We start from the raw sequence: 14,290 nt of genomic DNA on the forward strand, positions 1-14,290 counted from the left end.
ACACATAATTTCCAGGTGAGTGTCGCTGGGTGACTTCCACCTTTAGGGGAGAGCAGGTGGGAGCGGGGCCGTTTGGCAACAGTGTGAACGATGATTGTTACACGGGTGACGACACGCTGACACACTCAGTCATTCCTGTAACAAGTTTGAACAAGAGCACACTCCCGCTGATGATGATGATGATGGTGGTGGTGGTGGTGGTGTGAAGGACCTCATTCTCGGCTGTGTTAACCACCGCCTGTTTGTGTGTGTGTGGGGGTGTGTGTGTGTACCCGTCCCTGGCAGTGTCTTGACACTTCTGCTGTTTGCTCCACCTCCATCGCCTTGAGTTGGAGTCGCAGCTGAGCCGCGGTGAGGCACTTTCTGAGGAAGAAGCAGACAGGAGGCGGACTGCGTTTGGTGTGGAGAAACCGAGAAGACGTTTGACGATGGCAGAGAATAAGATGGGCCCGAACCTGCAGGCTGGAGCCGGATTCCTCGCCAAACGGGTCCAGAAGTCTTTGAACCGAGCCCAGGAGAAGGTGAGCCAGGGGATTCAACTCTGTAAAGTTACATCGGGTCTGTTAAACCTCAGAAGCAGTGTCATCAGTTTGGTAAGCCACGAGACAGATTTGTTTAAGCTTCATATAGTCTCAACAGGAGCCCGGCTGTAATATGACATAGATTTTCTTCACAATTACTCCAATAAGGTTTTTTTGTAAGACGCAGACTATGAGGCACATGTGAAGGGGGTGTAGCTTAGTATAAACCTTACAACAAACCTCCCAAACAGGCACAAGTAGCTCCTTCAGAGGATGAATGTTGCTGCTATGACCTGAGTAGAAAGTGAGAAATTAGATAATTTAAGAATAGCTGTATTTCTTATGAAGTATGAGGCTCTGCAGCTACAGTACTGGTGCTTTCCCAGTCTCCAGTTTCGTTATCTAGCTGTGTACCAAATTGTAAGTCAGATTGATGCGCTCCCAGGTCAGAGGATAAAACCAGGTCAAGCCTTTTTGCAGGACCTCATCATAAAAGAATCTGTGATACTGACTGTGAGAGAAAAGGAAGTGCTTTCTACGCAGACTACAAACCACACGCTCAGGCTCTGTCTGCTGTGTGTGCCTGCTTTTCAATTATTTGGGCTGTGAGTGTGGGGCATTAATAAAACAGAAACGTGGACTTTCCCAGGCTGAGCATCGCGGTGTTGTTCAGTGCTCTACAGCTGTGCGTGGACACAAAAGCTGCCACTTCCTGACTGTGCACTTCCTCTTACTCGCTGAGGCTTTCTCGCTTAGTTCGTGGTTGATTTCGCTGCTCCACTTCGAAGCAGCGGCTGCAGAAGTTTGCATATAGTCTGCTGCAAGACAAAGCCTATTTTGGGGATTCTGGGATTTTTTTAGCGTGGAAAATGGCAGGATGGACATGATAATGAAAGCCTTTGTTGCAGATTCAAAGTTGAAGGTCATTCGATGTGGGATTAAGGCTTTCAAACAGCTGCAAGCAGTGGACTGTGAAGGACGCTGTAATAGTTGGTCATGTGTGTCTAGTTAAGAGGAGGCATAGGAGAATGTGGCACTAATGTATCCTGACAGCTTATTGCAGATTCATCTGTGTCTGCAGCACACATACTGCATGTTGACCTATGTGACAAGGCATTGCAGTGCAGGGATGCCAATGAAAACAGTCTTGATACAAATCACTTTTTTTTTCTACATACTGAGTATGACTGTTTGAAAAATCAATACCAATATGTCTGCAAAAAGCCGATATGAGCCCATAAATTAGCCTGGTCAATTAAAGTACAGCACTAAATTAATTTTGCACTTCTATAACGCTCTCCAACTGACGATGGACTGCTTAAAACATGGATGCAGCAGAAGCAGAGATATCAACTTTTTTATTTCATGCATTCTACTTCCTTTTCAAAAACCTGGCACCCATATTACCCACAATGCAACTCGACTGCTGACAATTCAGGTGCGTTATACTCGTAGCAGCTAATGTAGTCTCGATCCACTTCAAGTAGCGATGAGGAGCGGGTTGCAGAGGTCTGCTAACTCCACACCTCCAGATTTTTGAGCATTTTCAAACGTAGTCTTCAGACCCAGCCGGCCCTGACTCAAGTGACATCACCTGAGGATGTCTGTCAGACTTCACACAGCTCCCTCTGAATACATATAAGGCTTCATACAAATGTTCCCACATTTGCAGTAGTACTTCCCAACACCTAGAAGCAGACTTTGATGAGAAAAATGGGTGGAGTTATACGTTAACTAGTTAAGCTTGAGTTATCATTAATGGTACAAACTTTGTCTGTCTTACTCTATTGTCCTCTCTCAGGTTCTTCAAAAACTGGGCAAAACCATGGAGACCAAGGATGAACAGTTTGAACTATGTTTCCAGAGCCTCAACAAACAACAGGTACACCAGCATGTGACCTTTTTAACATTAAAATGTCTCTTTGTATGGTAGTCCTTGCTATTTACTGCCTGACTGAAGGGTCCTATAAAGTTTTTGCCTTTAATCCAGCAGCTAAGTTTATCCCCCTTAACCGAAATCTCCGGTTAAATGGAGAAGCGTGAATTCGAGGAAAAGGAATAGTGTTTTGTTTTTGCTTTCGAGATGCCTGCCCACAAGTTCAGACAATCAGCTTGGCCTTGAAAACAGGAAATACTTGAAACAAGATGTCGCTCATTCTTATTTTCTCATCCATTCTGCACAAATACTGCTTGTTCTGTCTCCTCTAGATACCAAAACACAAACACTCCCCTTGATACTAAAAGAAATGAGATAGTGTGTGCTCGTATTCAAGAAAGCAACATCCATTTTCAGGGTTACCCAAAGCCTCATGAACTCCTAGCCTGGGCCTGTTTTTGAAAGAATTTGGAGCGATATTATGTAACATTTGAAAGAGGAAATAAAACAATCTTCCTTTTACATGTTGAAATTTAAAAGCAATACAATGCACCCTTATCCAGTGTTATACACTCAGGGGTTTTGTTGCTGCAGCCACACTTGGTCTGGTATGACCATTAGCTTGTGAGCTAATGTGAGCAAACTTCAGATAAAATTCATTTTATAATGGATATGACTGAATCAGCATGCTGACTTTATGCCTCTTGTCTTCTTGTGCTACTGTTACACTATGTTTTAGCATTCATCATCATCCTGTAACTCGCCTGTGGCCACAAGTGCTGCTGTTAGACAAATACTACATGTGTAAACCTTTTGCTCGAAGCTCATTCAGTGTTAAATGCAACAACCCCAGTAATGGAGGAAACTGACAGGGAGCAACAGGAAGGAAGTCGATGGGCTGACAAGACACGCTGCTTTCACTTCACCACTACTATCACCACATCAAATGCTGGGATTGTTATTTAACTTGAACTCGACATTGTGATCAGATATTGCGTATTATATGCAGCTTCAGACTTGGAGCAGGAAGAGTTACACTGCAAAGAGACGCACACTGTTTTCATCACTTGTGGTTGTTAAGGAAATGACGAAGCATAAATGGCTCAGATCGGGCATTGAGATACTGTTACTGGTTGCCACTGGATTTAACTTCTTTGTATTTTCTCCTTTGTATTTTGCCTCTGCACTCAGATCGATGGAAACAGGTTGTTTAAAGATGTCAAAGCCTACCATGCAGCAGTGAAAGGTAGGTTCTGAAAACATACACAGACCCACAATGCATTGTTAACAGAACGTCGCTCTTTGCTCAGGAGAGCTGAATAATAGGGAAGTGAATTTCCTCTATTCTCGGATCCTTTTGCAATTCTGTCTGCGTTGCTATGTTGTACGAGAACAAATAAAAATCCTGCAGTGAAAAAAGCCGACTCAGCGTTGAATATGTGATGCATGTGCAAGAAGCTGTTGCGTTTTCAGTGTTGTCAGCTATTGCTCCTGCGTCTTGAGCTCCAGTCAGGAAACCAGTGTTGTTCTGACCTTCTCGGTGTGGGTGTAGCAACAGTGCCGCAAACCCTAAAAACAATACCACCACAATGCACAGTGCTGCTGATGTTAGATGATAAGTTGATCCGCATGGAGTCATGGTATATTTTAGGATTTTTTTTTTGTTCGTCCACAATTTCCTGTTTCTTTCCACAGCCGTGCATGAGACGTCCAAGCGGCTGTCCCAGACGTTGCGCGAGATCTACGAATCAGACTGGGATGGAGTGGAGGACCTTGCTGTCATTACAGGGGTATGTTCATCATGGGTTTTTGTGAACGTCTGCTCGAACAGTAATCTGAGATCCTTTGATAAGATCAGTTTGAGTTCAGCAGGTCGGCCTTATTTAAATTCGGTTTCATCAAGCAGGTTTAAGAAGCTTGATCTCAGATACCATGAAAGCATACAGTCTAGAGTGGTCCACACTTTGCTTACAGGCAAATACACAAGTACAAGTTAAAGCAGCACCAATCTGGTTTTTCTCTGAACATCACACATGTTTGATATATAATGGCCATATAGAGTTTGATGACTAACATGTTAGCAATCAGACACATATTTACAGATTCACCTGAAACATTAGCATTCATTTGGGATCATGTTTCTGAGCGCAACATTTACTCTGTTTTTATCTCTGTGAGGATACTCCCGAGGATCTTTTTTGTATCTTCGGCTGCTAAATGCTCCACATGTATGTTCGCCAACTGACATTGTCTGTCTGCTGTTTGGTGCTGGGCTGGTAGCGTACAGTGGGTTTATCAAAGCTTTTACTTTATTTGTCTGCTGCCTGCTGCTGCTGGAAACAAGGTTGATCAGAGTGTGAAGACTGAACCACAACAGTATTTTGCAGGCCATAAAACCAAAACATTTGCTTAAAAACACTAAAATGTTTTGTAGAGCTGAGGGGACCCAGAGCATTTAATAGTTATTTTCTGTGGGTTTGTCACTACGGGCCACCCCTTTCCAATTGCACATTGTCATTTTAACATTGCTTATGTAAAAATATAGATAAGTGCACCTTTAAATACAAAAAAATGCCCATCACAAGAGGCTGCAAACAATGTAGATGTAAATGGACAGCTTATTTCCATACAGCCAATCAAATCCTGCATAAAACGGTAACCTCAGCATTCTGTCAGAGACAGATGGTCACCCTGAGCCAGACAGCAGCCGGCTACACAACACAACATTAGCTGTCCTGTTACATTCTCCCTCCTATCTAACTTACAAACATCAACACACCCTGCACCTTAATGTTAACATGTTGAACAAACCACCAAACCAACATTCATCCGGCAAGAGTGCTCTGCGATCGACAGTTTGCAGGCTAAACAAGTCGAAACCTTGAACATGTATAAACTACTACAAGGACAGTCAGCGGTAGTGTCTGTAACGTGAATTCCTGGGTATTAAATGTGCAATTTTCTGTAGTGGCCCCAGTAGTATTTGTTCTGAAGTTGCGTATCACATGATGTGGTTAAGCTGGTTATAAATGCAAACAACCATAACTCCACCCCTAACTCAAGATGTTTGATTTGAAAGAGAACTTTCTCTCTGACTCTGCTCTCTGCTGGACTGCTGCAGTTTATAGCCGATCGTTTCTCACAGCAGCAGGTTTCATGTTGTTTTCCAGTTTCATCCTCATGATGAGTATCAGGTACTGTGCCATGTATGTGGTGCAGTGATGCACTATTGCGCTGTGATCCATTGGAGAAGTATGAACTGGTTATTGATTTCTTGTGAAGTGTGTCTGTCTGTCTCTCTGTCTGCCTGTCTCTCTGTCTGTGTATCCAGTGGGTCATGGACTACATGGTACTTTGCACGTATCCCACAAGTGATAGAACGTTAGTTGTATGTACTATAACTCCAGAGTCTTTGAGCATAGGTCCCTACGGGGACCCACAGCCCTCTGAGCTGAAGAAAAAGCAGATTCGGGAGCCAATAGTCTGGTCTCAGCTTAATTTATACACAACAGCCAGTTAGGAAAGTCCAACACTCGACCGATCAATGGTGTAACTTGTAACTGACTGCAATTCAGTCAGTTACAAGTTACACAGACAGACTTTGGCGTTTAGAGAGACTTGTTACAGTTGTGTTGATATGGTATCAGCTGTGTCTCTTAGAGTGAGGACTTGCTGTGGAACGACTACGAGGAGAAACTAAGTGACCAGATTGTCCGCACCATGGAGAACTATACAAGCCAGTTCCCTGAGGTCAAGGTAACGTGATGCTTTTTAACTTGGATCAGTTCCTATTAAACTGCATGCACATACAAGAATACTATACAAATACTAAAATGGCGCCCGGTCCTCTTAGATACCAGTCAGTCTGATTCTGATGACTCATGAAGAGATCATCCATCCTCTGACTGATGCACACCATGTTTACTTGGTCTGTTTTTCAGGAACGAGTAGCTAAACGCGGCCGCAAGCTGGTGGACTACGATTCAGCACGACACCACCTGGAAGCTCTACAAAGTGCCAAGAAAAAGGATGAAGCCAAAATAGCAAAGGTAACGTTAGTGTCACATAGCACGGAAATGAGAAGAGTGGTTTGGACTGTAATTGTTTAAAAAAAATCTTTCAAATCCTCATTATCAGGCAGAGGAAGAGTTCAACAAAGCCCAGAATGTCTTCGAAGAAATAAATAAGGAGCTGAGGGAGGAGCTGCCTGTTCTCTATCAGAGGTATGGTCAACTGTTTACAGCAGCAAATTAATGCTCTTAAATAACAGTGGAATCTCATAGTGGAGTTTCGGCTCATGATTAGCAAAGTAAATGTACAATATCTGTGTATGACAGGTTAGAAGCTACGTACAAGTGTCTTGTTGGGTATTCAAGACTAGCAAGACATATTTGGGCTATTTGGAACAAACAATATGTGAGAAGTATATGCAGAGGTCCGAAAACAGCAATTTAAGTTGTTGTATTATAAAAAATGTACACAGAGATTTTCAGAAATGTGTCCAAGTTTCAGCTTTTCAAACCCTTACGGGTGAGGGCTCAGATATTGAATGGGAATAAATCTGAAACCACACACATACACGTTCTGTAACTGTTCACACAGTTAATTTATGCAGAAAAGTAGGATTTCATCCCACTTGTCTTTTTATCTTTTTTGGGGACTTTAATGTGTTTACGAGATAACAGATGACAGTAGATGAAGGGAGAGAGAGGTGGGAATGATGAGCAACAGAGGTATCCAGCTGGACACTGTGGTTCATGGTCTGCAGCCTAACCCCTAGACCTTCTGCTTGCATGCACCACAAGACGTCTTATATTGACCAGTGTCAGTGGTATAGAAAGACCCAAGTCTGTCTGGACAAATGAACTCAACCTGTGGCTGATTAATGTGAACAAAGGGTCTAAAACACATTAACAGGACCTTTAATATTATTCTTGACTGAAGGTTCTGGAAAACATTTACAGAGGGAATCAGTCCAAGCAGAAGTGAACTTGACTTGTAATTTATTTAAGAAGGCTAACTGAAAGCTGTGTTTGTCTCTGTAGCCGAATAGGTTGCTATGTGACGGTCTTCCAGAACATATCAAACCTGAGAGATGTCTTCTATAAGGAAATGAGCGTGGTAAGATTTGACACAGGTCATTTTATTTGTGTGTAAAAAAATATAGTAAAATCCTACAACTTCATCGTTAGATAATACAGCATATAGGGTCTAGTATTTGTGTTTGTGTGCTTATCTTTGACTTTGTCTTGAAGCTGAACCATGAACTGTACAATGTGATGAAGAAGCTGGAGACTCAACACTCAGGAAAAGCTTTCATCATCAAAGGTCTGAACAGGTAAGGTGCTCATCAGTAGCGACACTGTTTGCCAACAAGAATGTCTTGTCTAGAAAGGAAATAACGCACATACCTAATGCCGTCTGTCTGCCAGTTATGGACAAATTATGTGATATGAATATTGTGACACTGTATGCAAGGCCAAAAATTTAAAGAATGACTTTTTCTTCAACTAGCACGTCAAGCAAGTCCAAGAAGAGAAAGTCCATAGTTATCTCCAACCCCATCCCTTGCAATACAGCTTTCCCAGCTGACCATGTCTCCATCCATTCCTCCACTGAAAACGGAAAGGACATCCTCCCTTCTTCCCCTACCCAACCCACTCAAAGCATTTCTGAAGACACCACCCTCCCGGAAGAGAGTGGCGCCTCATCCAAAGAGGTCAACTCGTCAGACTCCGATCTCAGCTCCAGCGGCACCAACACACCCAAGAGGCAGTCAGTATGTGACAACGAGAGTGGCGACAGGAGCGCAGGCAGTCAAAGTCCAGAGGAGGCGACGGCGACGGCGGAGGCTGTGGCAGAGGCGGAGGCAGAACTTGCTACAAACCAGTCGGACGACTCCGGGGTGGGAGTACCAAAGTCAGAGGCTCCCAGTCAGGAAGTGTCTAATCCGTCTGATTCTGCAGATAGTGATGCCCCACAGAGCCCAGAGCAGGGCAATGTGAGTGATCCACCATCAGAGGAGGCCAAGCCCAAACCTGCACCGGTTCCCGCCCCTCGCGTCTCCTTCCGCTCCAAAGATAGACACCCACTCTTAAGGGCTGAGGAGCAGGAGGAGGCAGAGGAAGCGTCAGTCAACCAGGAGACAGCTGACTCACAAGATGACTCCAGTCCCTACAATCCACCAGGCTTCCTTTACAAGGTACACTCAACTATGATTTAAGGAAGAAGTTTTAGTGAATAGAATTATTGGCTTTCTTTCTGAGGGGGCGATGAGAAGCTATCAGTCACATGATCTTAACAGTATTCCACCAATTCAGCGCTGCACTCCTATAACACTTTTAGGCTCTCATTGGACACTGGAACAACATTGAAACAAAAAAACATCAAAATCGATCCAGGAGTACCAAATATATCATCTTTTTTATTCAATGCATTCTTCTTCCTTGTCAAAACCTGGTGCTCAGATTACCCACAATGCAACTCAACCCCAAAGAGTTTTGTTGGAGATTCGGGTGTGTTACACTAGTAGCGGCTGATGTAAACACAAGGTGCTAGCCTTAATCAAAAATGAGGGGGGGCTGCAGAGGTTTAGTAAAATCCCTCAACTCTTCGCCCAGATTTTTTTTTACATTTTCAAACTTGTACTCTTCATCTCCAACCAATGCTGACTCAAGTGACATCACTTAAGGCAATTTCGCTGCATCTGGACCCACAAAGGACTTTAGACAACTTTTCCTCAAGGCTGTAAACACACTTTGATGTGTGCAATGAGTTCCACGTTAAGTACGGAGCTGGACTCAGTACGTTAGCTTAGCATAGAGACTGGACGCAGGTGGGAAACAGCTAGCCTGGCTCAAAAATAGGCCTGTCAGAACCTTTTAAAGCTCACTAATGAACATATCATATCTAATTTCTTTAATCCAAAACAACAACCAATATTTCTTTATAGGATATAGCTTCCAGTTTTTATGCTAAGAGAGGCTGACCATGTTCCAGCTCCAGTTCTGTTAGCCAACATCCGGCTGATACTGACTTTCTCTTCTCACTCTCTTAGTGAGCAGAGAAAGGATATTTCCCAAAATGCTGAAGTATTCCTTCATTGCAAAGTTATGTAACAGTGACCACAAGTGACGATTACAGGATAAACGGTAAATGCTAAAGCCTAGTGGAGCGGCAGCACAAGTAGAGGGGAGTCATAAACTCAGTGAACTGATTCAGTCAGCAACATACAAATATTTATCTTAATTCAAAAGTTACTGCTCATACCAAAGCAAGTGAGACTGTGGCTGGAAAACCCCCGAACACGCTGTATTGAGCAAGAGTACGTTTCATTGCCAATGAGTCAATTTACGATTGTCAGATAAAAAATTGTGACAATATGAAATCTTTCTTTAAAAGTTGCATAGCCTCACTTTAACAGACTGAATAGTAATTGTTTACATATGGCTATTTGGACTAACATATCAAATAAACCCACATGCAAGTTCCTATGAATGCATGCGGCTTGTCTCATACACAACCAGTGTTTTAGAAGTCTTAGCTGTATTTTGTAGCCTTTGCGTCTGCAGATGGAAAGTATTCAGTAGCTCATGTCTACAATGATTAGTTGACACTCGTCAAATAAGAAATTGGCTTGTTGTAATCAAATTAAATCAATGGATAACATCTCATCTACACTCAAACACATCATCTAATATTATCTGTACAGTTTCTATTGTCAGATGATCATTGGTAAGGCTAATATATGGGTCTGACTACTAATGAAAGCATTATTAACATTCATTAAAATCTCCTTTTTGCTTTAAAAGTATAAAGTGAAAGAAAAAGTTAATTTAAAGGATTGGTTCACCCAAATTACAGAAAAAGAGAGTAACGTTGTCTCATTTAGCTCCAGTGGCATCAAGCTGTGCAGAAAGCTGTAATTTAGTCTGTCAAGCCCCTAAAATATCTGACTCCCAAAAGAGGTGAATGAAAGTCGCGTTGTGGTTGCACACAACATTTTAAAAACTGCTGAAAACTTAAATGTAGTTTTTCAAATCTGTGAGCACCACAACTAAATATGTTTACCTCCTTTGTATTGGGTTGGAGGAAATCTAAGATGTCTCCAATAGGAAGCGGTGAATTGTCCTGGTAGAGTTAAGTTATCAGAGTAAACTGTGATGCTCAGTAATAACCTTGCATTAATGTGACCTGTGCTGTGCACCAGGGGGTGGCGTTGGAGAGCCACGCAACATCTGAAGACGGCCTGCTTCAGTTTGATGAGGGAGACGTCATCCTGGTGCTCGCTGACACTCAAGAGGTTAGTTTGTTTTTGTAAAGCCTAGAAGGTTACACATTTCCTGTAAGGTCTGGACCTGTTTCTGAACCTGAATATGTTGTTCAGACGAGTAACATTGTGGGATTTGTTGTTTTCAGTTTGAGCCATGTGTGCATCCTCGTGGTGATGTATTTTTAATCACATCTGTGTTTTGTTTTTGTTTTTTGATGTTTTTTTTGGAGTGATGAATTATTATTTTTCCTTTGGGTAACTGACCAAACGGATGTCACTGAGATATTTCCTCTGCAGATTAAATGAATCTGATAGCAGCAAATGTTTCCAATGTCAAAATTAAGATATCTCTACTAAACACCAGGGGCCATATTATCAAAACATTGTAAGGCTAAATTTAAAATCTTTTAAAGCGTAATGTACAAAGCACTTCAGTGCTTAAAGTAGATCTGAGAGAAGTAAGAGTCAGCACAGAGGACCCAAAGTCGCCAAGATCTGTCCTCAGTCAGTCAAATACTGCAGGTCATTATCCTCATCAGTGTTTTGGAAAAATGAAAAGATAATAAATTTTTAAAAGCATAGTTTGATGGTGGTTGAATGTGAATACAGATCTAATCAGCTGAGCAACAAATAGAAACTGTCCACTAACTCCAGAGATGAGTGATTGCTTCTGACAGTGGAAAAATGCTATTGGCAGTGCTGGTGAACTTGGAACATCTTAACTGTCTGTAAGAAATATTCATCAAACCAAAAATGTGCTCCTCAGTTCCACATTTTTTTTTGATAGTTCATTAAGTGTGTGCAGTAAATAATCAGCAACTGAAGTAAATGAATAAAACTAATTTTATGGCCATTGATGAATTACTTGTGGAATAAGTGTAGAATCATCCCATCAATGGAAAATTAAGTAAAAAAAAACAAGTCCATATTGAAGTTTGATTCATATGTTGAATGATATATATCTGATATATGTTGGAATTTAATATATTTTTATATTGTTTATTTTTTAATTGAATTAGATTAATTCATTCATCAGAAAACTGTTTTTTAATGAAATTTTAATATAAATACATTTTTAATCTAATTTAGAATTTAATTTGATTTTTTTATTTAAATTTAGAATGAAATCAAATAAGATTTATCATTTCATTTGAACACGTTTTATGTAATAGCATTGTGAGTCTCAGTGATTCAGCAGGACTCCTAATGGTAACACAAGACAAGGCCCAAATGTTTTTCCTCAGTGGCGTAGAAAGCAGGACAGCACATTAAAAGTCAATTCTAACACTCACACACAAAGTATCTGATCAGAGGGTGGGTTTGTTTTCTTACATGTGTTACATGTGTGTGTCTCGCAGCAGGAAGGCCTGCTGAAGGGGATCAGGGAGGAGAGCTGGAACCGGCACAGGGACCTAGAAAATCACTCTGGGATCTTCTTGGAAAAGTTCATCCAGCCTGTTCAGTCAGAGTGAGGCAATAGTCACTCCTTAATCAGTGATACTTTCTCCTTCCATCAAGCAGTTGATGACTCTCTCTCTCTCTCTCTCTCACACACACACACACACACACACACACACACACACACAGAGGGAGTGAACCCATGTGTTTTGGGTGCAGAAGCTGTACAAACAGATGACGTGACAAACAGGCAGACACGTGGGCACTCACATGCTCCGATGTTGCAACTTGTGGAACAAGCAAGAACATTTTAGATCTTTTTGTGAAGATGTTTGAATTTTGAAATGTTACAGTATTTTGCTCTATTTGTATCTTCTTTATTTGTCTTTATGTGAAACACTGTGAAACCAAATTTTTTTTTATACTGATGATGTGAGCTTGTGTAAAATTTCCTAATAAAGATGTAAATAAAAGAGAGGAGGATGTGGTTCTGGTATGAACAGCAGGTTCCATATCGTGCCATTAATCAGTTGATCTGGGAATTTCCAGCCAGAAAGAAACGGAGAACATACAGTACATTTGATTTGCATTCTGTAAATAAAGGAAATTATTGCTGCAAGACTGCCGATAAGCAGCCTGAGCCTGAGAGAGGACTACTATGATTCACCAGAATGGAATGTGAAAATATTGTTGAGACCTGGAAAGTGAGACACACTGACTGATTGAATGTGAGGCGTTTATGAAAGAAAGGTCTGTCTCGTATAAGAACCTACTGAGCTGCACCTCATGTCCTCTAGTTTGGCAGTCCTGCTGTGTGGAAAGGAGAAACTGAAGGGTTTGGGACTTTCTGCATATTACCAGACTATACGCAGACATAACCTGTTGGTAATGAGCTACCACCAAAAGGGGGAGTTAAAGGACAGGACACAGGTAACTGCAGCTACACGACAGCCCTGCATCATGGCCGTTTCTTGGGTTTTCAGACAGCTTGCTGTGATTTGCCGGTTGGGTTTCGGCTTGGGTCTGGTGTGGTTACAATCAAGCCATACAGCTGGAACAGTTAACATGCCCCCACTCCACCAACTTCAGTTTCCCATGTACCCAAAGGACTGACACAGGGAAGTATCACACATTTAGTCTGAAAACAAGACTGAAGAAGAGCGGGCTACCCTTCCTGTGGTGCTTCACACCACTGGGCTCAATTCAAACAGGATGCAGGGTGTTAGAACACCAATGGTTCACTTGGAAAGCTAAGGTGGAAGAGCTTTCCTAAACCCAAAGAAAAATTTGATGATTTCTGCATATGTAATTGTCACTGCAGGTGATGTTCATTTTAAGGCCAAGCTTCATGGACTAATTGACATATTGCAGTTCACTGCTGTGTGAGGAATCACTTTTTGTCAGGACTAAGAGTCTACAGCCCTGCTAGCAGCGGTGCTGCATAGGCACAGTGGTGCTTTGTTCCATATGCTGATGCCAGCATGCTAACATGCTGATGTTAAGATGGTATAATGTTTACCGTCTTCATCATCATCATAGTTTTGTGAGTTGGCATGCAAACCTTTGCTAATTGCCTCTGAAGTACAGCTAAAGCTGATAGAAATGTCATCACCTGAGCAAGTATTTAGTCTATAAACCAATGTTTATAAGGGGTGTTGCTATCACCTGTTATTTTGAACCTCAATTTTTCAACACAAAAATGAAGCATTTTGTATTAACTCATGCATACAGAACAGAACATTTTGGTGAACGTTACTTTGTAGTTGATGTGTTGGAGGCAGGATTAAAGGCTGGAGCCTCCTCTGTTCCAGATGAGACCGTACTGCTGCATGACTGTCTCTGTTGTTGGAGTACACTGCATTCTGCTCCATTCCTGCTAAATGAAGTCACCGCAGTGACACAGGGATACGGGCCTGACTCGGATTAGATCATAATTCCTGGAAGAAGAACATGGGACCAGTTAAAGTAGCAAAGTTTGTTTTGTGATTTTCTAATGAAATGACATCTGGATATTTAGAAGCGTACAACTTACATGGTCTGTAACTTACAGCTGTTCCTTCTCTGGAACATTTTCCTGAACCCAGCACTAAGATATTTACCTGAAATATAGCACTTTTAAATTACAGGAAGCCTTTTCAGGTGGATGTCGGCATGGCTCCCAGCTGATAAAATAATCCTTTGTGAATGCCACAGCAGGGAAATTTGCAACAAAGATTTGGACTG

General features: G+C 41.8%; 1 protein-coding gene across 2 annotated transcripts; it reads left to right on the forward strand.

Annotated features, from left to right (window-relative positions):
* The first annotated feature begins 210 nt into the window (after positions 1-210).
* On the forward strand, positions 211-12,544 carry bin2b (bridging integrator 2b). 2 transcript variants are annotated; one of them, XM_041961607.1, is made up of 12 exons: positions 211-521; positions 2,323-2,403; positions 3,589-3,643; positions 4,093-4,187; positions 6,058-6,153; positions 6,339-6,446; positions 6,535-6,620; positions 7,443-7,518; positions 7,653-7,735; positions 7,912-8,599; positions 10,607-10,699; positions 12,031-12,544. In XM_041961607.1, the coding sequence occupies exons 1-12, from the start codon at positions 429-431 to the stop codon at positions 12,139-12,141; spliced, it is 1,665 nt and encodes a 554-aa protein (XP_041817541.1). In that variant the 5' UTR covers positions 211-428; the 3' UTR covers positions 12,142-12,544. The 2 variants fall into 2 exon arrangements, with proteins under 2 accessions (XP_041817541.1, XP_041817535.1); XM_041961601.1 differs by having other exon boundaries at positions 213-521; positions 12,028-12,544.
* Positions 12,545-14,290: the final 1,746 nt, after the last annotated feature.

Source organism: Chelmon rostratus, chromosome 2 (assembly GCF_017976325.1).
Source record: "Chelmon rostratus isolate fCheRos1 chromosome 2, fCheRos1.pri, whole genome shotgun sequence".
NCBI classification, from domain to species: Eukaryota; Metazoa; Chordata; class Actinopteri; order Chaetodontiformes; family Chaetodontidae; genus Chelmon; species Chelmon rostratus.